Source organism: Oikopleura dioica, chromosome 1 (genome assembly GCF_907165135.1).
Source record: "Oikopleura dioica chromosome 1, OKI2018_I68_1.0, whole genome shotgun sequence".
Lineage (NCBI taxonomy): Eukaryota > Metazoa > Chordata > Appendicularia > Copelata > Oikopleuridae > Oikopleura > Oikopleura dioica.
This window is the reverse complement of record NC_137291.1, coordinates 1,819,477-1,843,551: the sequence shown is the minus strand read 5'-3', so window position 1 is coordinate 1,843,551 and position 24,075 is coordinate 1,819,477. Positions and strand designations below refer to the sequence as shown.

Here is a 24,075-nt window from a genome sequence, read left to right as displayed (position 1 = left end):
ATCGACCTCTCCTTTTCTCGTCATTACAGATGTCATCCATTATTGTGTGTTCGAGCAAAATTACGATGCGCTGCGAAAAGACCACCTGCTCGAGAAAATTTATTATTTATTCAATGCGATTAAATATTCACGGACAGTTTTTTCTAGCTCCATCTTCCCATGGTTATTCTCGCTTAGGTCGCTTGAGTCGGAAATTGGCAATAAATTGTCAGTCGCCTGTAAAACCCGGTCTGAAAAGATCTCAGCGGGAGGGATCTAAGCTCGTGGCTCATCCATTTTTCGCGATGGGACTGGTCAAGGACAGTAAGTGCGAAAAATGTCCTGATTGATCTCCGCAACTGACTGGCCGCGGGGAGATAAAACGATCGCTGAGTGGTGCTGACAGGAAATGTCAAGGAACTCCTGCGATGGTTCGGTCAAGAAGTAAAAGAATTTGGAGTCCGAGGAGGATTCCAGACTTTCCTGAAATTATTTAAATTGTCTCCGGTCGCCCGCCCGTCCAGACTCATTATTTCAATCTTTTTCCTTTGGGATCCCCTTAGCAGATTTGGAAGAAAATCTTAGTCAAGGCTCTTTGATCACTCTTTTCAAAGCAAAAAAGGTTTTCCTGATTCAGTTCTTCTTTGTTTTAACTTCCCTTTGAGCAAATTTATTAAGGGTGTCAATTTGTAAATTCTCAGAAATTATTATTTCCCATAAAATAATCCCTTAATTCTCAAAATGATATCCCTCCCTTTATTTCGATCTCATCAAATCATTCACCCCCGAATCGATCCCTGAGTTTTGCATCAAGAGTCATCGATTCCTCCTCCTCGCTGGCCTTGCTCGAAGCCTTGAGCAGCTCGGTACGTGAGGATGGCGCCTCAGCTGCGCCCGCGCGCGTGCTCCCCAGCGCCGCTACTATTCCAAACCGTAGTAAAAAAGCGCGAACCCGGATGCAGAGCTCAAATCCATTTTTCAAACAAAATATATCGCGCTTATAGATATTCAATCACTCCTTTTTCTCGAAGAAATAACAGCCAAGAGACCTCGAAACAAACTTGAAACAAAGATATAAAAATTCAACAAGAAGAAAAAAAAAAAAGTTATACCGAAAAAAACCATCAAGAATGACTCAAAATGTAAGTTTTAAAGAAAATAATACTGATAAGCGGCTTATCAGCGATTTGAATGTCCTTTTATAAAAAAAAAGAAAAATATTTTTTATTTTGAGATTTTTTTCTTGAAAAACGCTCTTTTTAGCGAAAATCGAGCTTCCTGAATAGGCTCAATCAACCTAAACAGCGAGAAATAACTCCCTCAAGTGCGCTTTTTTTTGTTTTGATCCGGACATCCGCCACGTGCTCCCACATTCACAAGGACAATTCGACCCTCGGGCTCTTAACTTGTTAAGCAGCATCCAGCAGTTCTTTTGTCCGCTTTTTTTTCTTTATCAAATTAAGCTTTCGCTCAATAAGTTCTTCGAGAAAACCAAGCTTGAAATTAATCTTATTTAACGGATCAACCGGATCAAGCGATTTTTAGCCGGATTGAACTTGAGATTGAAATTTAATTTCGCGATTTTGAGACTCAGAATTAGTTTGCGCAAAGCAAATTGACTTTTCTGAAATGAAAATGAAGGTGAATAGTAACTCGATCATCGGATTTTGCGCAAATAATCGTGAATAGAGGGGAAAGTTCGCCTCAAATTGATATGAATAATGAGATTTCATTGCGTTTCTCTTCTGTTTTCGTGACGAAAAATGATTGATAGCACTTTTGCCTTTGAAAATTTAGAAATAAGGGTGTCAATGGCGTTTTAAAGAAGGTCGAAACCCTGATTAAAGCATTGTTGACACCCTTATTTCGTATTGAAGGAGGACAAATGGGGTTTATTGGTGATTTAAGGGTGTCAAAATGATATCGGAAAAGTTCAACTTACCTCGAATTATTTCTTACACCCTTAAACCCAAAATCTTAGTAGTTCTGGCTTCCCTGGCCAGATCCTTATGTTATTTACAATAGCGATAAGCGGCGGGGGATAGAGTATCCTGTAGCTATAGCTCTCTGTTTCCCGCCAGGATGATCCGCTCTTGATCCTTTTCATCCGCCGCGGCGGTGTCATCTGTCCAAACTAACGGGTTTGAAATTATATTCAACAAAATAAAATAAAACTGCTAAACAAGCAGAAACTTGCTTGAAAGCGGAAATGAACGCGTGAATGACCAAAAACCATATTTACTTCTTTTCAACTCTTTTTTTTTTTTCAAGGTCGATATTAATCAAGAAATCGAATGTTTAACAAAAAATTAAAGTTCTGACACCCTTATTTTTTCAAATTAAAATTCACCATTTTGATGATTTTTACTCTAAAAAATTAAAAATTGAGATAAAAAAAGATTCGAATTTTTGCCTAATGACTTTCTCCTTCTATTTAATTACCCCTGAATAAGCCCTCCTGATCGTCAACCATCTTGCCCCGACCCTTGATGATTTTGGATGATCCGCGCGCCCCGCTATGCTCCGCCATTGCTCTTTTGTTTGGCCAAAGTCTGAGCGGCCTGATGAGCACCGATTGCCTTCTCAAAGCCCGAACGCATAAAAACTCGAGCTCATCCTAGTCTTCCCTCATTCGAAAAAAAACCTTCAAAAAGTAAAATTTCCCCGGGAAAAAAAACGGTCAAAACAGAGATCTTGCGCGCCTGGTTCTGTCAGACAAGATCGATTTTGAGCTCGCGCCCAGGCCGCGATGCACTTTTTTCAGGAAAATTTGAAAAAAGAGAAATTTAATTGTTGTTGATTAACGATTTTATTAAAATGAGAGATAATCATGTTTTTCTTTTCAGACTATTCCTACAATGACAAACTCGGCCTCGAACATCATCAGTCTCATGACACCTTCTCGCCCATCCAGACTTCCTGTTCGAAGGTAAGAACTATAAAAATATTTTTTAGAGAGATACCCTTAATTTTTCACCTTTTTTCTTCCTATAAATTTTCAATTTTTCGCTAATTTGAATTTTTTCCGAAAAAAATGATGATTTTATTGAAAGAAAATTGCGTATTTTCGTCCTTGAAAATAAGTTCTCATCTTCAAAACTTGCCTCAGTCAGTTAAAAATGCTCTGTCGGTGAGACTGGATGGGGCTCGTGCTTGTTTTCGGAGCTCTCAGGCTCTCCGACAGCGTATTTTTTTCTGCTTTTACTACGCTTTTTTCTATTGACTTTGTAGTGCGCTATTATCACGTAATCATTTCTTTGCTCAGAAACGAATGCGCTAGGGCGAAGGTCTCAAAAAGATGAGGATAGGCTGAGTTCCAAAAATCTGCATCCCCCGGTGTGAAAAAATAAGGGTTGAAACCTTTTTGAAAACACAAAAGAACCGCGAATTTTCTTTCACAGGATGTTCCGGGTGGTGATTTTTTTCCGCTACTAGGACCGCCATTTTAGCCCCCCGACTTGAGCACCTGCAGAATATTGACCACAGTCACGTGTCCAGGGAAGCTTCTTAGCGTGCGAGAAGTTTGATAATTTTCGGTAAGGGGATGTTTCTTTGCGGTCGGAAATTATGGTAACCGGGGGTTGAATGATGGAACAAGCGATAAATCTAAGTCTTAGAAGTCTTGAAAATCAAGTGCGAAGTAATTTGTTTTGCCCAGCTTGTGTGTATTTGGCCTTTCACTTGATTGCCCCTGCGTCATAAATCAAGCCAAGTTCACTCCTGCCCGTCTATCAGAATCGAAAACCCCCAGGCCCCCGACACCATGTTTATTATCATTATCTAACCCGTTCGTTTTTAAGGTCATCGCATCTTATTTTTTTTCACGCGCTTTTTCGCCGCCACAAAGTCGCGCATTACATAAAGATCGTTTATGAAAATTTATTTTTGTAAAGAAAAAAAATCGGTAGTTACCATAAGTTTATTTTTTGGCGCGTGACCAGGTTGCCACTGTTTTGGAAATGGAATAATATTATGTGTTTGATGGTTTTTTGAGGGGGTCAGTTGAAGATGTAATCAAAACTTGAAAAATGGCAATTAAGGGTCTACCAAACGATATTTTCCCTATTATTTCGGGGAAAATAAAGCTAAAGGGTGTTTTTTGATTTGATAATCTAGGGCAGTTTAGCGACAAAATGGGTTTATTGAATAAAAACGAAGCCGTAAATACTAAATAAAAAAGCCGCAAGAAGATGTCCTGGGCATAAAACTCAGTGTTGACAAAACCGCAGTTTATTGTCAAGACTATTTTTTGCGTGATTGACATTTTATGTTCGAGTACATTTGGTAATGCCATGCAGAGATAATGCGTATTTGACATTTGGGAGTGGAAAGGCTAATGGGATTAAGGTGCCTTCTTGAGATTTTTCGCTCAATATGAACAGTGCCAAGGATTCCCTTAACAAAGAGACTTATTTTATTTTTAGGAGGTTGAATTTTGGCCAAGACAACGACGAAAACAACCGACCAGTGTCGACTCGCGAATCTACCGACGATTTCCTGAAGCGTCAAATTTCTGAAGCAATGGAATCGGAAGAACGCCGCTTTGCTGAAATTTACAACTTCAACACGACTACCGGTCGACCCATTAGATCAAGGTGAGCGACCGCTATTTTGACAAGAATCAGCGCGCGTGTTAATTTGCCCTCTTTCTTTGAGGGTTTGTTTGGGCATGCGAGAGTGGGGGCTTTCTAGAGATTCTTGAAAAGGGTTATATTTTTGAGCAATTAAAGGCCTTTTACATGCCAAGATTTAAGAGGCTCCTTCATCAAATTTCTTACAATTTTTTCTTCAGTGAAAGTGAACAAAACTACGATTGGACTATCACCCGCTCTGCTCCACGATACTATCGAGCCATCGCCCTCCGAAATCGTCGAGCCGAAGCCCTGAACGCCGTCGGAAGCAAAAAAGCCGCGACTCTTCCCGACTTTGCCTCCCCAGCGAAGCGATCCCCAACCAAACGAACTCGCGCCCAACTCGACTTTTCGAATTCCGCGCCAGTTTCAGCCACAGAAGCGAAGAAAGCCAAAATGACAAAACTCACCATCCGGCCGAAAAATCAACAAGGTAAGCATAAAGCGCAAAAAAGGGCAGTAAACCTGCTGAGCTCAAGTCTGTTCGAAACAATGGGCACTTGATGGTGCTTGAGAGCCCCTTAAGAACGCCTCTTTGTTTGAATTTCGCGAAGAGCCAAGTGCCACTGGATGCCACATTCCAAATTTGATCTTTCAATGACTTCCAGTGTCGGAAATTCTACAATTCTAAAGGTGCGAAGAGGGGGAAATTCCGCAAGGGATTATTTCCCGGCGCTAGAATTGGGGATCAAAGGAGGGTATTTCTAGAGTGGTTTTCTCAGTGACACCTTCTTTCGAACATCCTTTTTGACCATTTGGGAACAGTCTTCTAACGCTAGAATTTCAGAATCCGTCTCAAAGTAAAAGAACTCAACCCCGCGATGAGTCCCCCCAAGTTGGGGGCCCCAACTTGCAGCACAACTTCGCTTTGCCATCCTGTAATGCCGTTCACCCACCACCGTCGTGTCACATTTTCTTCAACCTTCCTTGTCTTTTTCTCTTTAGAAAAAAGATTCAGGAGTCACCTTATTTATGAATTGTTCTCAAAACAAAGTATCCTTTCTTTATTTCAATTTTTTCCTTATTTCAATTTTATATATAAGCACTTTTCAAAACTGTAAAATTTCTTCCCTTTTTAAGGGCTTCACTTCCTTATTTTCAAATTTTCATTTATATAAACAGTCAACTTATTCAACTTTCTACGGTGAAAAATTTCTAGTTCTCGCTCTTGCTTTTCAAATTTCCCGCCAAAATAACAGCTCTTGCGCCCTCTCTGGTAGAGATCAGCGGAATGATTTAACGCATGCTTACTTTTACTATAACTATTTAAAACACAGCTTTGCTTGAAGCTAGAGTCAGACCCTGTACAAAGAATACGACACAATAAAAAGCGACACCATAAAAATTGAACTCGAACTGGTTTTTATTAAATCTAGTGCTCAAAAGTCAGGTGCAGGTCTTTATTCAAAAGTTGTTTAAAATTTTCTCCGTAAAATCCAGGAATTGTTTTATCTGAAGAAAAAACACAGCCCTTTTTTTGCAACTGTAATAGCGACTTACAGTTACGATGTGGATGAGTCAAATCATCATGTTTCAGGTCGCAAATTAGCTTTCCGTACTTGTTCAAAACTCCGAAAAGGACGGGATTGGCAAAAGAAATAACGATTAAAATGTATATCTTGTTGAGAATCATTTCATCTGAATTTTGAAGAAATCATTTCAATTTGCCCGAGTTTTTATACAGAAACTCATCAATTTAATTGGCATCTTTTTGATAGAGAAGAGAAAAAAGATGATCTGCCGATGCTGTCAGAATAAAATCGAATAGCAAGAAATAATTGATCGAGAAGATCTTTCTCTGAAAAACATCAAGTAAGAACTGACATAAGAAAACGAGGCGTATTTAATTCAATTCCCGGAAGTTATGAGCTCGTTTTTTCCCGCCCAAAAAAAAGCTGTTCGCGCTCCAAGATTTGCTCCCCTTCTTATTTGGTTTGCTAATTAGACACACTTGTTCCTTGGCGCCATAATCCGGTGGTGCAGACTTTTGGTGCTCCTTGGCAACCGGCCAGGCCGAGGTCGCGTGGCGAAAAGAAGGACCACCAACGAACCGGGAGCAGCTGGGAACACCTGACAGGCCCCCGCTTGCCGACTCGTGTCATTATCCATTGTCGCCTTCTGCGAAGGGGCAATTTTTACGAATTGAATAATATGATTACCAGGAACAACTAGGGCAAGGTGTTGAAAAAGCAAAAAAAAATATTGATAATGAGTCATGTTTTATTTTTGTCTAAAACAGTAGAAAAAAATATCTCTCTAAAGATGATGGTCGTGATCATGCTCGCAGTCGTCATGCTCAAAATTGGTTTGAATAAGTTTCGTCTCGACATTGTCGTGATTGATGATTTCCAACTTGATGTATTGAAGATATCCAACGGAGAAATCATCATCGTGGCCGAGCTCGACATCAAAATGCTGATGCTCGTCGCCCTCGAAAAATCGCTTCTCAAGGAGGTATTGATACTCTTCTCCTGTCCACACGTTTTCGCCCTGGATGCTGAGAGTGACGGAGCCAGTTGTTTCTAGATCGACATGGAGGCAACGTTTGCCATAGATTTTGATTGGTGGAGATTTGGTGGAGACAACTCCGCGGCCGGAAATGACTCCGTTGTTGTCAAATGCTTAAAATGACATAAGGGAAACTGCTTTTCAAAATAGTCGTCAATAACCATAACCCTTAACCTCTTTCCGATCTACAGTCAACTTACTCAGATCATTATCAACTGGATGATAAAAGCATCTGCTGAAGTCTCCAAGCTTTTCAACGTCACAATCCAAATATTGCCCTGTTGCATCTTCAGCGGAAAAGACAAACTTGACGCTGTCATTTTGCTCGTCAACAAAATCATACGCAGCGAACTCTTCTTTGCTCATAAAGGTGTTCCAGCCGTAGGTGGTTGGGCCGACTTCAGATGGCTTGTAGTAATCGTTGAGATATTTGGCCGAAGTGAACTGCATTTTGTGCGTCATTCGATCCCGACAGGTCTTGGTGGGTTCGACAAGGCCCATAGTCAGGTATCTACCGTAGAGAGGCCAAGGGAGCTCATCGTCATGTTCACCTTCGACGACGCCGAAGAATACGGAAATGTGATCTGGGGCGGTCAGCGCACCATTTGGATAGATTGAAGCTTCGAAAGTGTAACCTTCTCGATCGACGAAGGTCTTTCGCAGTGCTGTTCCTCGAGGAATCGTGGCTCTTGATTAGTTTTTATAAATGAAAAAGGAAAGAGTGCTTACAGTACGAAGCTCCAGTTGTCAATCTCCCAGATAAATTTATCCTCATCTGATGGACACAGTCCGTTTGCTTCTTCAGCTCTCTCGAGTTTTTCGTTTTCTGGCATTTTGATGCTCTCCGGAACAGTCTCATCCTCAGTCAGCCAATCGATGCATTCTGCTTTTGCGCCTGGAACAGCAGACCATTGCTGACCGGTCCACTCGTTCCATGGTTCTGGGCCGTTGATGTCTTCTGGGCAGAGAGATACATCGTAGATCAAGGCAAAGAAGTAGTTCTCGCCGACGACGTTTTGAATGCCCCAGCTCCAGTTGTACTTGTTGTATGCGAGGTAGTTGCCGTTTTGATTTGGTCTTGTTTGGTTTTTGATGATTTTCTTTGTTGTGATTGAAAAATTTATTCAAAAACCTTGGCCATAGAGAAGTTTATCTTCAGCAGTTCCATCAAGGTAGTAGACTCCGTGAACATTGTGTCCCTGGGAATGAAATCCGGACACTTCAAAAGCCTTGCATCGGCATTGAGTCAAGTCGTAGCTTGAAGGATCGTACATGATATCGAGCATTTGAATATCTTGAGGGCTCGCGGTCATCCGCTGGCCAATCAGATTTTCGTAGTAGGGATCTTTCGTCTTGATGGTCATTTCGTTGTTGTTGGTGAAGGCGTATTTGTCGTAGTGCATCACGGAGAAATAATCAAAAATCAGGGATCGGAATTGGAAAAAAACGAAGTCTTTCTTGATTTCAAAAAAGTTTACGATCCCTTGTCATATGGAAAACCGTAGTTGCTGAAGGAAATATCGTCAAGCTTGTCAAAATTATAAGCCTGCTCCTCGCTGATATTCTCCCACAGGATTTCCACATGTTCATCCCTATCGCTTCTCATCTGCGTATGAGCCATTCCCATCGCATGGAAAAGCTCGTGAATAGCTACATTCATCCAGCCACAACCAGTCCCGAGGGACAATTCTTGCTCCCCGCTCAGTCGTCCATACCAGGACCAGCAGCCGCCGCCCTTCATGACGTTGATTGAATCTTTATCTTCCGGGCCAGCGGGTTTGAATCGAGCAATGTTCTTTTCTTCCAGTTCTCGGATCGCTTGAAAAAGTCCACCGCTAGAAAAATGGTAAGTAAAAGGTCAAAGCGAAAAATTAAAGAATTTTTTATAGGAATGAACGATTTACCTTCCGTTTTCATCGAGTGATCGATTCAGAGAAATCGGAATCGTCCGATTATGCCATCGATGAGCCCCATCTAGAAATCCTTGTCGCGCTTGATTCTTGATCCCGTTTGGAATGGTTCCTTCAGCGTTGATTTGTGAAACGCTCTTTGGTCTCTCGAAACTTCGATGCTCAACATTGCGGTCTGCGCTCGCAAGAGCCAGAGATATGGAGCCTAACAGTTTCATCAGGAGATGATTTGAAGGTTTTTGAGACGAAATGGAGAAAAATGAAATTGCAGATGGGTGTTTCTCAAGGCTGTTTTTGAACTTGCGAAAGAAAAAATCTGCTTACCACTGTTTTTTCACGAAAAAATCCGAGTTTTTTTTTTATTTAAACTTATTGATTGATCAATTATTGAATTGTTAGGGTTGTTTGACATTAACAAAATGTCAAATTTTATTATATCTTTATTCCGTAGTTTTTTTGTAAAGAATAACATGAAGAAGTCTTTTTGCACAGTTTTGAAGATCTTCAATAATCGAACTTGATTGTCCCAAAGCAAGGTTTTCTTCGTGAAGATCAATTACCATTTCAGTAGCTCGAAAATCTCGGTTTTCAGAAATAATTGCGCCTAGAATCTGATTTGAAAGAACATGAGCTTTTGGGGCGCAGATAAATTTTTTCGATGAGTCATCAAACTTCGCCAAGGAATTTCTTCCGTTCCGGGAAAGAAGGAAAATTTCTTTGAGTTTTGGAAGGTAGAAGAAGATCTCTAGGAAATGTTTCAATAAATAATCTTCTTTGAAAAAGCACCTGATTCGAGAACGAAGAATTCTCGGCAAGAATCGTGAATTGCGATTTCTTCAACAAAACTCCAAGTCAATGCTCTTTTGAGAAAATCAACAATCTCGGCCTTTTTCTCGTCAGAAAATTCGACCTCTTGAACATCATCGCAGTCAATAGCCTCATAGCACTCGCAGCAAGGCTTGCAGCAAATTTCCACGGATTTTTCTTCTTTGGATAGATCAAGATTCGACCCTAAGCCATTTTGCCCTCCTGAAATTTGAATATATCGAGTTAATTCCAATGGATTCGGACAATTTTCGAAGATGCGGATTTCTTCTTGACCAATTGAAAATTTCGTCTCTGCAAAAACTCGGTTGAAAATAATGAAAACGAGCATATTTCGAATGAGCTTAGGATATCAAATAGCGTCTTCTTTATGACTTTGTTTGTAAAAACGTTCTCACGCTTGTTGTTTTTGCAAGAGTTTATTGTTCTGTGACCATGATGAGAAAAAGTTGTCAACATGCACCAATTACTTGCCATGTACGACGAACCAGGTACGTAGTTAGAAGATCAGCCGCGTGTTTTTACGCTTGGCCTTGTGGCTAATTACGATCGAAAACATGCGATAAGATACCACATGCGGCGCGCTAGTCAGCACTTTCGCGATATAAAATCGAACTTGAAGTCCCTCAGAATTATCATTGAAAATAGAATTTTTTCAAAATTGATCGGAAAATGAAGGTAAGAGCGAATTTATAAGAGAAAAAATATTAAAAAATAAATGACATTGTAGCTTCTTCCTGCTGTTATCGCAGCTGCTGCTGGTCTCGAGGTAGCGGACAATGCCTGGACTAAGGTTGCTGCTGCTTACAACGAGGTCTACGACGATGTATTCGCCGCCTACGTTGGAAGAGGACTGCCCGCCCGCAATTCAAGGAAGAAGGCAAATCGACTTCGCGATTTCTACAACAAAGTCGAAAACTTCCCCACTCGCATCTCAGATTCCTGCGTCGATTTTGCCGGCTCCGGCGACCCGGATGCGTTCATCCCTCCTTACTACGACAGTGAAGACGTTTGCCACTCAATCAACAACCTAATTGCGTCCGTCAAGAGCTTCCACGACGCCTTCGTCTGCATGGACGATGTCAACCTCACGACTGACAACGGATGGGCTCCCCATAAAATGATCTTTACCATCCAAAGACAGCGCAACATGCTTTTCAACAGAAAATTCAAACAGCTCAAGTGCAACCTCCTTGCACCAACTCCTCCTCCCTGCGAGACCAACCCTTGTGATGGACTCGACGACTGCCACATTCTCGTCGATGGCTGCAGCCTCCAACCTTCTCGAAACAATCAGATTGGAACCGTGCCCGCCGCTCTCAACTACAAATTCTCCGCTGACGTTCTCTGCGATCAAAGCATGGCGCTTGATGGAGTCTTCAAGAACATATTTCACGTGAGCGCGGGAGAAAACTTTGGCGCTGCGAATGACCGAACCTTTGCGCTCTGGCGGTATCCTAGCGAAAACAAGCTCTACTTCACCGTCAATGATCCAGCCGGTGACGATCATTCCAAGGGCAACGACTACGTCTGCATGGACGGTGAATGGAATACCTACTCCGTTGAAGTGAAGCAAGTCGACAGCTCCCCAAAGAACTTGCGATACATAGTCAGCGTTGATGGTGCTCAAATCGATGAAGGAACTTACAACTATCAATCATCGGTGACAAGTGGCGATCTCCAAGTTTTCGTCTCTGACGACTGGTACGATGCTGGATCGGCGTTTGCTGTCCGCAACTTCTACTATCAGACATTTGCCGATACCCCTCTCTGCTCTGATCCATGCGATGGAATCGAAAGCTGCACAACACTTGTCAACGGCTGTGAAATTGCTCCCACTGCCAATTATCAAGTTGAGACCGTCCAAGCAACCCTGGCCTACAAAGCGTCTGCTGAAGTTTTTTGCAGTCACGAGAAGGCGGTTTCTGCGAGCAATCAGACCATTCTTCGACTTGGGGCAGGTGGTGATATCGGTGCGCCCGGGGATCGGACTTTTCTTCTCATGAGAAATGCAAACGGCAATGGAGTTCACGTTGTGGTGAATTTTCCTGGTGATTGGAGTCATCAAAGATATGTGATTCACGACTGTATCGAAAACGAGTGGAACACCTACGCTGTTGAAGTGACGGTGCTTGAAGGGTCTACACTTTCGTATGTCGCCACCGTCGACGGAGTCACCGTCATGGATGGCACTTACGACTCGAGCGGCGCAAAGACTACCGGCGACCTCACAGCATTTGTCGCAGGGCAATACAATGAGCCCGCTACAGGCTTCAACGTCCGTAATTTCTTCTACCAAATTCTCGATGCCACTCCAGCATGCGCTGTTGACCCTTGTGACGGAGTCGAAAACTGCTTCAGCTTTGTCGACGGTTGCGCCATCGCCCCAATTCAAAATAATGTTCTGGAAACTGTGCCAGCTGCTGTGAGCTACAAGGCTTCGGCTGAAGTTTTCTGCGATCATAGCGCGCCGTTGAACTCGGAATACACGGCCATTCTTAGACTAGGCGCAGGCGGTGCCAATCACGGCGGGCCCGGCGATCGAACTTTTCTACTCATGCGAGAACCCAATGGCAATAGAATTCACTTCGTAGTTAACGATCCGATTGATACTTATGCCCATCAGCGATACTCGGATGTCACCTGCACTGACGGTGAGTGGAGCACATATACAATCGAAGTCATCGAAGACGGAAACGGCCAACTCAACTACGTCGCCAGTGTCGACGGAGCCAGTGAACTGACCGGAAGTTACGATTTAAGCGGCGCGAAAACTACCGGCGATCTTTACGCGTACGTCGCTGACAACTACCAAGTCGACGCTGCTTCTGCCTTCAAAGTCCGAAACTTCTATTATCAAATTCTTTAAGCACATTCATTACATCAATTGGTTCTGTTGAGAGTCTTCTGGAAATTGTACCAAATAAATATTTTAAAAATTTTCCGAAAATAATTCATTAATTTTTAGTTTGATGGAAAATATTTTTTTGAATTCGAAGCGCTAGAAAAAGCTATTGACGCTTATTTTCATAAAAACATGATTGAAGTACTTGGTATTGATGGTTTGAATATCCTGGAGCTATTTTCAGTAAAACCATCATTAACGTGATACTAAAAACTGCCTAATTTTCATATTGCTCTAAAAATGAAAGTTGCCAGTTTCTTGATTGCGAAAGTTTTCGCCGGAAAATACCAAAATTATAAAAACTTGACACCAGAGGAAAGAGAGGGGCGGCGAATAATTTGCGACGCAAAGGCTGAAGAGACAAAAAACGCCTTTCCGATTGAAAATGGATCTTGGGCTTGCCCTAATCTCGGTCTTCAAAGATCGAAGATCCTATGTCAGCCAACATGCGACGCTGGATTTATTCCAGACTGGACTGTGAGGCCGAAAAAGAACATTGCTAGATTCATGACTCGATGCGGTGACCCAGCTACTGTTGCTAGAAAGTAAGTTTTCGACCCAAATATTGCCAAAACTCTTTCATTTTCGATAGAAATCTGCCGGTTGGTACTCAACTTTCATGCTCTCCAAAACCATCCCATCCATGTGCCGGTAAAGCAGCCACTATCAGCATCGAAGACGGACAGCTCAACCTTCTGAAGCCTGTCATCAACAAAAAGCGAGCCAACTATGAAGTTGTCTGCGATGATGGACAAGTCAAAGGGACAATTCATTGCTACAAAGGTCAGTTCAATAATCCGTGGTGGAACAAACTCGACTGGAAAAACTCGTGTGCTGGTACTTGCGACAATCCATGCGACGGCCTTGAAAATTGCACGGCATTTGTCAAGGGCTGTTCCGTCTCTCCAGTTCGAAATACGAGCTTCGGAACTGCTCCTGCTGCCTTGAGCTACAAAGTCTCAGCTGATATTTTCTGCGATCACAGCATCACGCCTGATGGAAATTGGAAGAGCATCCTCCACGTGACTGGTGGAAATGACTACGGTTCTCCTGGAGATCGAACTTTTGCCTTTTTTTCAACGCCCTTCGGATCGAAAAATCCACTTCGTAGTCAACGACCCTGATTACGTCCATCCCGTCGTCGGCGATAAATACCACCAAAGAGACTATGAAGTTGAATGCAACGATCAAGAATGGAATACTTATGCTGTCGAGGTGAAACGAGTCGAGGGGACTTCATCGACTTTGAAATACGTAATGAGTATTGATGGCGCAACTGTCTTGGAAGGAAGCTATGACTCGATTGGCTCCATGACGACTGGAGAACTTCAAGCTTTCGTTTCGGATGATTTCTACCTCGCGGCTTCTGAGTACCAAGTTCGAAGTTTCTTCTATCAAACATGCTCCGATCCATGCGATGGTCTTGAAAATTGCACTTCATTCGTCAACAGCTGCGCCGTTTCCCCTGTTCAAAATACTCAAGTCGGAACCGCCGCTGCAGCCTTGAGCTACAAGGTCTCTGCTGATATTTTCTGTGATCACAGCATCGAGCCTGACGGAAACTGGAAGACTATCCTCCACGTGACTGGCGGAAACGACTACGGCTCTCCAGGAGATCGAACCTTTGCGTTTTTCCAACGGCCATCTGATCAAAAGATCCACTTTGTTGTCAACGATCCGGACTACGTCCATCCAGTTGTTGGTGACAAATACCACCAAAGAGACTACGAAGTTGTATGCAACGATCAAGAGTGGAATACTTATGCCGTCGAAGTACAGCTCGTTGAAGGGACTACGTCAACATTGAACTACATTATGAGCGTTGATGGAGTCTCAGTTGTTGTAGGACGCTACGACTCCAGCGGCTCCATGACTACTGGTGATCTCCAGGCATTCGTCTCGGACAATTTCTACCTTGCCGCTTCTGAGTACAGGGTTCGAAATTTCTTCTATCAAACACTTTAATTGTTGCCTACGGGTTAACCCTTACCATTATTCAATAAACGCCCCTAATAGATTCATTTTTTGAAAATCCAAAGTTGCAAAGGCGTTTTCTTAAGCAGGCCAGGGCAATCAGCAGCAGGTTTCTGCGTTATGGTAGGTGAGATACGCCGAAAATGATAGAAAATCAGATGTCTTTGACCGCCATCGACTGTTTTTGAATCATTTCAAAGCTGGTCCCCGCAGCTGAAACATCGAGCAGCCGCTACTTTTAGGCCGATTCTTGCTAAACTTCCTCGCGCGCGCCCGGAGCACATGTCCCCTCGAGCGCCTCAACTCACCGGAGGTACTCATATATTGTCCGATCGTCTCGATTCTAGCAAGAACAAAGAATTTTACAAAATCTCCTCATCTCAAAATGACCGAATCAACAAATTTTCAATATTTTTCAAACGAGTCCCAACCGAGCAATAATTTCAACATCAACTTCTTGAATTCCAGCTCGTTTTATCACTTCGAAGAGGGCCACCACGATTCCGGAATCGCTTCCAACAGCTCCAGCGATGGCTCCATCGGCTCCCCTCAATCAGCAAGGAACGAATACGAATCGCCAAATATCCAAGCAGCCCCTCTCGCCACTTTCGAGAATTCTTCTCAGGAAGAGGTTCTTCTACCAACTCGATCAAATTCTGTCGAAGATGTGCCGCCTTCTCCATCATCTGGTTCCTCATCTAGCTACAACGACTTTCACAGTTCCCAATATCAAGACCTCCATTACAGCCAAAATCAAGAGCCCCAAGTCTCAATTGAAAATCCTCAGATGAATTTCTATAATGAAAATTTCTACCAACCACAGCCTCAATATCAACCCCCTCCGCAACTTGGAACTCACCAAGAATCGTCTCTTCCAGATAACTACTTCCAACCCATCCCAAATTTCTTCTCACAAACTCAACCATCCTCTCCGCAAGAAGCCTCCAAGCGATCTCTTCCCCAGACAGAAATTCCTCCAGCAAAACGATGCAAGCCTTCCGACGTCTCGCTCGAAAACCGCGTCTGTTCGAACTGCAAAGCCACAGTCACTCCCCTCTGGCGACGAGATGAGGCAGGAAATTACCTCTGCAACGCTTGTGGATTGTACTGCAAAGTCAACGGCAAATCTCGCCCCCTCGTCAAGCCGAAGCGAAAACCAGCGCCCTCGAAGCGACAAGGAACAATTTGCGACAATTGCAAGACGACAGAAACTTCGCTTTGGAGAAAAAATTCTTCTGGGATCTCGGTTTGCAACGCTTGCGGACTTTATGAAAAGCTTCACAGGGTATGCCAACCTTTCAATTTCCAAAAAGATCTTTTTCTCACCATTGGTATTTCTATCCGATCTTTTCAGACTCCCCGACCACTGACGATGAAAAAAGACGGCGCGATCCAGACCAGAAATCGTAAAATCAATCCATCTCGATCACGAAAACAACATTCGCTGCCGCAAACTGATGAATTGAGCTCTCATCTTCCCAAGATGTTCCCGATGGCGATGAATCCCATGGCACTATTTTGGAATCTCCATCCTCTTCCCGAACCTAACGGTCCTTTGACCCATACCTTCCCTTCACTTTTTCAGCCCTATCACTAATTTTCTTTTATTTTTCTGCTTCAGAACTTTATTCATAATATATGAAATATAAAATATCAAAAATAATATCATTTCGATTCTTCCTCGTTATACAAAGATGCTATTGAAAACATAAAAAAGGCCGCCGTAAGCACTTGTCCGTAAATATCGAACGATAACACCTATCACAAGGCCTCACAAGTTTGAAAACCTTCGTTGACTCGTTTTAAATGCTTTTTTGTGTTCTACTTCACAATGTTTTCGGAGATTTTGATGATTTTTTTAGAGAGACTTCTTTGAAAGAACTCAAAATTCCCGCTGAACTTGTCCAAAAAGAGGACTTGAGCCTTGATTTGAGAAGAATTTTCTTTTCAACGAAGGCAAATATTGTCACCTCCGATAATTTTCCGGGCATTTTTGCTTTTCCTGGGCTTTTAAGCAATGCGAATGCGCTGAATTATTGCTCCAGGGAGGGTCCGAAATCAAAACAGTATGAAATTTATGTCCGTAAGACCCACGAAAAGACTAAGTTCATCGATCATTATTCCAGAAGATATTGAAGATCTGAATAAACTGCAGAATTTTGGCATTTTGCTCCATCAAAAATATCGTAAAGATAATGACTCTTCAACCAGCGACACAGGAGTTTATCATTCTTGGACATTTCTTGCTCAATATCTCAATGTCAAAAGACCAGTGGCCACAAGTAGTAAGAAGGTGCTCTCAGGTCCAGTTCTCCGGCTGCAAATACAAAACAATACGACGGTAACGAGGGAAAATATCATTTTCGCGTCTTCGGGCGACTTCGATAGATCATCAAGATTTTACATCGTCTGCGTTTCTTCTGACGAAGACATGGAAGACAGTTTTTTCTGGGAAGACAATCTTGTTTTGGGAGAAAATCTAACACTAGATGAATCAGTTTTCTTCTGTGAGCCTTTAGGACTGATAAATCTACCCTTTACGAGCGTCAAATATGCGAACAGCCTTTTCCATTTCATCGAATCAAAAGTAAGGACTGACCGAAATTCTGGATATCAATAATTATTTCTAGTTTCAATCAAAAATAAACGAGACAGAGATCGTCAAATAGGTACCCGCTGAAAAAACTAAATGGTAGATTTCGCTCATATTTTTCATTCAAACTTTGTGATAATACTAAAATAGTACCCTAGAGTTCAATTCTGACCACAAAAGTTCGAAAAAAGGTCATCTTGGGGTCATTCGAGGTCATCGAAATTCGGTAATAAAATTTTCTAGAACATTTGTACTCGGGGTACTTTCGCACACCAAAGTGTTCAGACTTGCAAAGTGAGTCGTTTGGTGCTTATCTCCAGCTCAACAAGTGTTCTATTTAAGAATTAATTAGAAATAATTGATTATAGCTGGTCCGCCTACGCCATTTTTGTCCTAAAATCACTGCTTTTCGGGCAATCTTTTGGCTCTAAAAATTTTCGGCCGCTTCCGGCCGTTGAATGAGGCACATTTTCTGAAAGCATTTTTTGTGCTCTTTCATCTTATATGTGATTCATTTTTAGGCTTGTTTAGGCTCACAAATGAAAGCGGAAAAACCGAAATTTAAGACGAAAATTTGGTCACGTGAAAAATTTTTTCAAAAAAAAATTTTTTTTTTCTGCCTCAAAAGTATAAGTCAACCATTGTATTAAATATGAGCCCAAGAAAACTGCATAAAAAGGAAGGCTAAAAATGGCCACTTAGATTTCAGCGGGTACCTAATCGTCAAAGATGATGATGGAAGGGTAAATTTCATTGTTGGTGGAACTTTTTCAGATGTTTTTTATTTCGTTAAAGGTAAATTTCATGTTAATTCTCCTCGAAGTTTCGTGATTGTTTAGAAATTTAACCATGATTCTTTAGATTACAATGCAGAACATCGAGAACTTGGAATAATCGACGAAAGTTGGGGAACTATCCCAAATGCGCTGATGTGGAGAAAAGACGATGTCGAAAAAGTTGGACCCTGGTGGATCAGCCCTAATCCAGTTTGCCTCAGTTTATATGATGATCTGTTAACTAGGTTTTTTTAGGAAAAATCCTTCGCAATTTGCAGAGGAGATATTTTCAGTGGTGCGCAGTCATGTTTTTCGAACTTTCGACCCGAAATTTTCATTTTATTTTTACTCCCTGTTTTCATTACTTGAAATAAATCCTCAATTAAAAATTCTTATTGTAGAAATTCAATCGCAGTTAAAAGGTTTTCTATAAATCGTAAGCTTCTTACGTCAGCGCTCTTAGCTTCTGACCGTGGCGCTCCGGAGCACACGATATCTTTGATCTATTTTTTGGGCACGCAAAAAAGCAATAGAGACATTAAACTTCTATCATTGTACTCTTAATCAATTGCAATTCGAAATGGCAAAAATGAAATTCTATTTTTTCGTGATTTCATCAGTTCTAGCGCTCGAAGAAATTTGGTCAGTTCCGGTTGATTTCGATGTCGAAGAGAATTTTTCTGGAGATTTTGGATCGGGAGATGTTTTCAGAGGTAAAAAATGATGAAAAAAAAGAGTTAAAATTCTTCATTGAAAACATAGATTTGGACTACCAAGCCGACAGCACGGGGAATGCCGGGAAAAACGAAAGTCCATTAGGCAAGTGTGGCGAAAAAGCAAACAAGAGAACTTGGTCCCTAAGGGATCGCACCCGACATTTAACAATTTGTTATCAAGCGCCTTACACTCTGAATAAGAACTCGCTTGCGGCGTGTCTGAAATTGAACTCGTGCTCAATCGAGATTGGTTCACGAGACAAGGGCTTTCATGGGAGGAGATTCAAGTTGGTGCTGTTGATGATGAGCAGATGAAAATTACGCCGGACCAGTGCAAGGTCAATTCTGATTGGTAAGCATCTTTTTCTAGAGGAGAGATCTTGGGTCATTCACGACCCTGACTTAGGTTTTGGGCTTAGGAAGGGATAGTTATCTGTTTTAAGGAGGATATCATTGACCCTTGCAAACAATCATTGTGGCACAAAAAGAGTCGTAGAAAGAGCTGGAAACACTACAAAAATGATCTTCTCCAACTCCATCTTTTCCGGCTTTCGGTCAAAATCGGCAGTAACTGGGCATTGCGGTTAAACAACCATTCTTGTCTACCAGACATTTTTTAATCTAAATTGATTGTTTATCCGCGGGTAAGCGAACAAGTGCACATCCAGTTCTCTTGTGGCTACGACCTGAACCATCAAGTGCAGGTTCATTGCTCTCCTAATGACCATTTGCGACATGTCGCGATTAGCGGGCTTGATTGACCTGTCTGCGTTGCTAATTTATGAACCTGATTAAAGTGACTCTTTCTAACTCGTACGCCGTCAGCGAGAGCCTGAAAATCATTCCGGCCATCAGTGGCACGGGCGTTTTCGAGGTCGAAATGGCGCTTTTCAAGACAAAGAAGTTGGAGAAAAGAAGGACAGATTTGGTGTTTGACGCAGGGGAGAAGATTTATGCAAAAGTCTGGGCAAACGTAAGCTTTTATTCTTATTTTTGGTCAAAAATTTTAACAAAAAAATTTTAGTCAAAAAATTTTAGTCAAATTTAAGTCAAAAAAATTAGTCCAAAATTTTAGTCAAAAAATTTTAGTCGAATTTTAGTCGAAAAATTTTGTCCAAAATTTAGTCATTCAGCCAAAAATTTTAGTCAAAATTTCAAGTCAAAGTTTAGTCAAAAAATTTTTGGTCAAAAATTTAGTCAAAAATCGACCTTGGAATCCGCCTCGACAGATGCTGGATCACCGGCGACGACGAAACCGACCTCCTCATCCTCTTAGATTCTGGCTGCCCGAACCCCGAGCTCAAGTACAGTCGATTTAACAGATTAATTTCCGAGCCATCTCTTTTTTCAAAGATCTTTAGCGCATATGGCGAGGTCGAAAATGGAAGAGATAATCGCCTCTTTCGTGCCCAACTTTTGGCTTTTATCGATTTTCATTTCAATACTTTTCGTATCAAACTACCGCTAATGCGCTTATAACTTTCGCATTTAGCGGGCGAGTACAGACGATTTCGAACGATGACGATGGCAGCGTGGGCTTTTCGGCGTCTGTGTTCACTTTCCTTCAGTCGAATCGAACTTATCTCCACTGCGATGTCACTTTATGCGAGGAAAGGTTTTTGTCTTCTCTTCCGGACCAAGGGCCAAAGCAAACGGGTTAAGGGGCACTTGTAAGTTGTAACAATCGCAAGTTTGGGAGTTCGGTTAAATTGATGATCGCTAGGATTAAGACTGGGCTCGGCAACCGGTTTAGAAAACCTGAGTCAGGTTCTGAAGAGGTAAAATGAAAAGCCGCGTAGCGGCTTTTTCAAATACGAAGCCGCAAAGCGGCTTCGCAATTCAACCACTATAATCTTCATTCAAATGCTGGCGAAGCCGCTTCGCGGCTTCGTTTTTAAAAAAGCCGCTATGCGGCTTTTCATTTTACCTCTTCAGAACCTGACTCAGGTTTTCTAAACCGGTTTCCGAGACTAGGATTAAGAAATCATCATCATCGAATTCGATTTTATCGCAATAAATAGATCAGAAAAAATGACAAGCAAAAAATCTTCTGACAGAGCAGTAGCTCAGAATGCTCCATCTCCTGTTCAGCTGTAGCAAGAAGGAAGCGTGAAGTGTCTCTCAAGAAGGGTGATCAACAAGTTCAATTAAAATTTGGCCCACTATTAATCAAGGAACGCCAAGGTACAGTCATGTTCAAAATGGTGAAATAAGTGGTTTCTAGAGGCGTATAGTTGGATCGTCTGGTCACTTCTACTCTGCGCGGCAATCTGCGTCCTTCTTTTGATGATTCTAGTGGCGCATTGTCACCTGTCGAATTCTCAGTATTTCGTCAAAAAGTGCAGCTCTCCTCTCACAACACTCACTAGCTGGAGGTTTGCCTCATCGTTTTCTTCCTTGATCTCGAAATTTACTAGAAATATCGACAGAGATGCAAGAGAACATCGCGAAACACAGTTTTCAACAATCTACGGCCCGGATGGAATTGTCAATCCCGCTGCTACGACTTGACCGACGAAAATCTTTTCTACTGCCTCTTTTTTAGCGAATGACAAATCGTTCAAAACCTTTTTTTTCATTTTTTCATGCTTGTAAATACAGTTAAAAAACGAGAATAAATACAGACGCTTCCACAATATTTTCAAGCATGCGCGATGGAGACATTGCCGACCTCCAAAGTCGGACAATGAGAATAATCCAAATCGATCCGACTGTGCGATCGGTGATAAGAAGTGCTAAAATCCATTCTCTGTGGCAGTGGATTTGGGTTGAGGTAGGAACAGGTCCAGTCGGCGGGCTCTGTTGGATCTTGAGATCGGCGAAGTTTTCGTTTTTGGCGAGACGTTTTGATGATTTTTGGGGCTTTGACTATCGAAAGAGGGAGGATGTCTTGGCCGTTGAGGAGAGTCATGACGAAGGAGAGGACGGAGAGAGTCAGGAGAACTTTTCAGGTTGAGGATTTGTTCTCTTGATGAGTTAATATGAACTTTTAAATTTGTCAACCTTTCCTATGCACTCCAAAAACAGCAGCAAAAACAGGATCGTTGAAATTTGGCTTTTGAAGAGCGCGCAATCGAAGCAAGTCAAGAGCATCAAACATCCATATCCATCAGCAATTGAGCCGAATGAGCTGAACATGATCATGAAGACGCTGCCAACAAGGAGGATCATTTTCAAGCTGCGCTTTGACTTTGTTTTGTCGCTAGAAAAATGAGGTTACGAATCCGAATATTCAAAAAATTTTTTACCTAGCGAGAAGAATACAAATCGCCGAGCATAAAAAGCCGCCAGCTCCACACCAAATACCATGGCCGATGAGAGGAAACGGCGTTTTCGGGCAATTTCCGATTCCAGAGACGCAGCCAGAAGCTATCGTTGTGAGTGTGAATATCAAAACATGAAAGGCAATGGAGAGGGACGAAACTGTTACGTAACATATCGTTGCCTAGAAAGATGTAAAGGATGATTTTTAGTAAATAATTTCAATATTTAGCTGACCGTGTTCATTAATTAGAAGACACTAGTTTAAATTTTCCTTCAATTTAGATATCTTTTTTTTAGATCGAACCCATCATTCTGTCAAGTCATTTATGGTTATTCCACTTCTTTTCCGCCAAATTATCTTTCATAAATAACGATTTTCATACCTTTTTGAGCTTTCTTTGAGTAAGAATCATATTTTGTTCAAGAAAGATTTTCGAGATTTGTCGAAGAATTTTGAAGAATTTCGAAGACTTGGAAGATTCTCTGATTTTCTGAATTTTCTCTCTATTTTTATTTTTTTTTGTCTTTTGAAAGCTTCTGTGTTTTTCAATTTTTGTGATTTTTGGGGTGTGAATGTGGCTTTCACCCTTGATCGGTTTATATTGGGGCATCTGACTGATTCAATGGCGCCCAGCTGAGGTTTATCACTACTGCATCTTTCTTTCTTTCCTGGCGAAAGAATCGGAGCACAAGGACTCAAAAAAGCAAACCGGAAAATTCAAAACGGTCCCCTTCCGCGAACCCTTTATTGTCAATTTCTTCTGACATGGGAAAAAACCAGGCCAATTTGATTATTTTTATTGCAGAAGCGGAACAATTTCAGAATTCTGAAAGCTAAATTTTTCAATAGATCTTTGTCTGCGAGCAATTATCACAACTTAGCTCAGGTCTTTTATTTCAAGTAGAATGGATAAAACAAATATTCGTCTCAGCTTTAAATTTTAACTTAGCAACGAATCTTTGAATCTTTTTCAATTCGTAAACAAGAGATCGAAAATCGAAGAAAAGGAGAAAACGAAAATGAGTCTCGAAACTTGCAATTTGGTCGGAGGAGGAAATTCTAGCGCGGAGCTGTTTTCCTGCTTTGAGAAAACATCTTGTAATCCAGGTTTGAAATGAGATTTTTTCGCAAAAATAAAAACCAGAAGATGATTTTTATTTTTACATGTAAACTTTTTTTTCTTTTCAGTACCACTGAAATTTTCCTGTAAGTACCAATAGCGTCTATCTGTAGGTCCCTCATCTAATCAAATTACATTATTTTCTTTTTGAAAAATTATTGGTTCAAAGATCAAAATGCTGCATCGTCAATTTACCCGCTGAAATACGAAAGTCTTCGCTTCACCCTTATCATTTTCGGCTATTATGAGCTGATCCTCTCAACCCTCATTCTCGTTATCTCCTGCCTTCAGGTCGCTTTTCGCCCTAGAAAAGTCCTTGACCTCGGTAATCCTCAAGTTTTTTTAACTCGAAAAGAGCATTTTTAGACTTTGAACTGCGGAAAGAAAGGACCTGCTTGACTGGAGCCTCGAAGATTTACTCGATTTGCAATGTTTTTATGGTTTTGATTTCTTTTCTCTGGGCGATTCTAGTTTTTGTTTTTTATTATTTGGATGAGAATAGTTCTGTTACGATTGGGCTGAAATTCAAGCTTCTTCAAGGTAAATTTTTTATAAAAATTTACCCTTTTTTACTCAAATTCTAGTGATCGTCGGGATCAGTCTTGCTTTATGCTCAATCGGGATCCTCTACGCACTTCAATTGCCCTTCATAATGGCCTTGAATCCGAAATATCTCCGGAAGATGAAAATCGTCCTTTTCAACCTCGTCATAAATGCAATGTTTCTAGTCTATTTTCTGACGATCGTATATTTCATCCCCTTTATTCTGATCTGCACTTTTCTTTGGTTTTATGCTTTTGGAAAATGCGGTCAAAGTACTGGTCTGTGATTTTTTAAATAAAGAGATTTATTGACAGGAAAAAGGAGAAAAAT

General features: G+C 41.5%; 6 protein-coding genes across 7 annotated transcripts; 3 read left to right on the top strand and 3 right to left on the bottom strand.

The window, feature by feature from the left end:
- Nucleotides 1-914: 914 nt before the first annotated feature.
- On the top strand, nt 915-5,940 carry LOC145711129 (uncharacterized). Its single transcript, XM_081788859.1, has 5 exons — nt 915-1,121; nt 2,826-2,908; nt 4,404-4,574; nt 4,772-5,043; nt 5,398-5,940. Exons 1-5 carry the CDS (start codon nt 1,110-1,112, stop codon nt 5,412-5,414), a joined length of 555 nt encoding a protein of 184 aa, XP_081644985.1. The 5' UTR covers nt 915-1,109; the 3' UTR covers nt 5,415-5,940.
- Nucleotides 5,941-6,812: 872 nt separating this feature from the next.
- On the bottom strand, nt 6,813-8,190 carry LOC145696815 (uncharacterized). The gene is made up of 3 exons (XM_081773916.1): nt 7,848-8,190; nt 7,319-7,806; nt 6,813-7,231 (listed from the first exon to the last, which is right to left on the bottom strand). The coding sequence occupies exons 1-3, from the start codon at nt 7,949-7,951 to the stop codon at nt 6,867-6,869; spliced, it is 957 nt and encodes a 318-aa protein (XP_081630042.1). The 5' UTR covers nt 7,952-8,190; the 3' UTR covers nt 6,813-6,866.
- Nucleotides 8,191-8,227: 37 nt separating this feature from the next.
- LOC145711438 (zinc metalloproteinase nas-8-like) lies at nt 8,228-9,246 on the bottom strand. Its single transcript, XM_081789131.1, has 3 exons — nt 9,023-9,246; nt 8,597-8,953; nt 8,228-8,537 (listed from the first exon to the last, which is right to left on the bottom strand). Exons 1-3 carry the CDS (start codon nt 9,244-9,246, stop codon nt 8,243-8,245), a joined length of 876 nt encoding a protein of 291 aa, XP_081645257.1. The 3' UTR covers nt 8,228-8,242.
- Nucleotides 9,247-10,506: 1,260 nt separating this feature from the next.
- LOC145711142 (uncharacterized) lies at nt 10,507-12,792 on the top strand. Its single transcript, XM_081788872.1, has 2 exons — nt 10,507-10,531; nt 10,584-12,792. The coding sequence occupies exons 1-2, from the start codon at nt 10,526-10,528 to the stop codon at nt 12,720-12,722; spliced, it is 2,145 nt and encodes a 714-aa protein (XP_081644998.1). The 5' UTR covers nt 10,507-10,525; the 3' UTR covers nt 12,723-12,792.
- Nucleotides 12,793-21,404: 8,612 nt separating this feature from the next.
- On the bottom strand, nt 21,405-22,721 carry LOC145710859 (uncharacterized). The gene is made up of 3 exons (XM_081788566.1): nt 22,465-22,721; nt 22,066-22,262; nt 21,405-22,019 (listed from the first exon to the last, which is right to left on the bottom strand). The coding sequence occupies exons 1-3, from the start codon at nt 22,690-22,692 to the stop codon at nt 21,794-21,796; spliced, it is 651 nt and encodes a 216-aa protein (XP_081644692.1). The 5' UTR covers nt 22,693-22,721; the 3' UTR covers nt 21,405-21,793.
- Nucleotides 22,722-22,898: 177 nt separating this feature from the next.
- Nucleotides 22,899-24,048, top strand: LOC145711272 (uncharacterized). 2 transcript variants are annotated; one of them, XM_081788993.1, is made up of 5 exons: nt 22,899-23,189; nt 23,271-23,288; nt 23,372-23,527; nt 23,569-23,742; nt 23,787-24,048. In XM_081788993.1, exons 1-5 carry the CDS (start codon nt 23,102-23,104, stop codon nt 24,029-24,031), a joined length of 681 nt encoding a protein of 226 aa, XP_081645119.1. In that variant the 5' UTR covers nt 22,899-23,101; the 3' UTR covers nt 24,032-24,048. The 2 variants fall into 2 exon arrangements, with proteins under 2 accessions (XP_081645119.1, XP_081645120.1); XM_081788994.1 differs by lacking the exon at nt 23,271-23,288.
- The last annotated feature ends 27 nt before the right edge of the window (nt 24,049-24,075 follow it).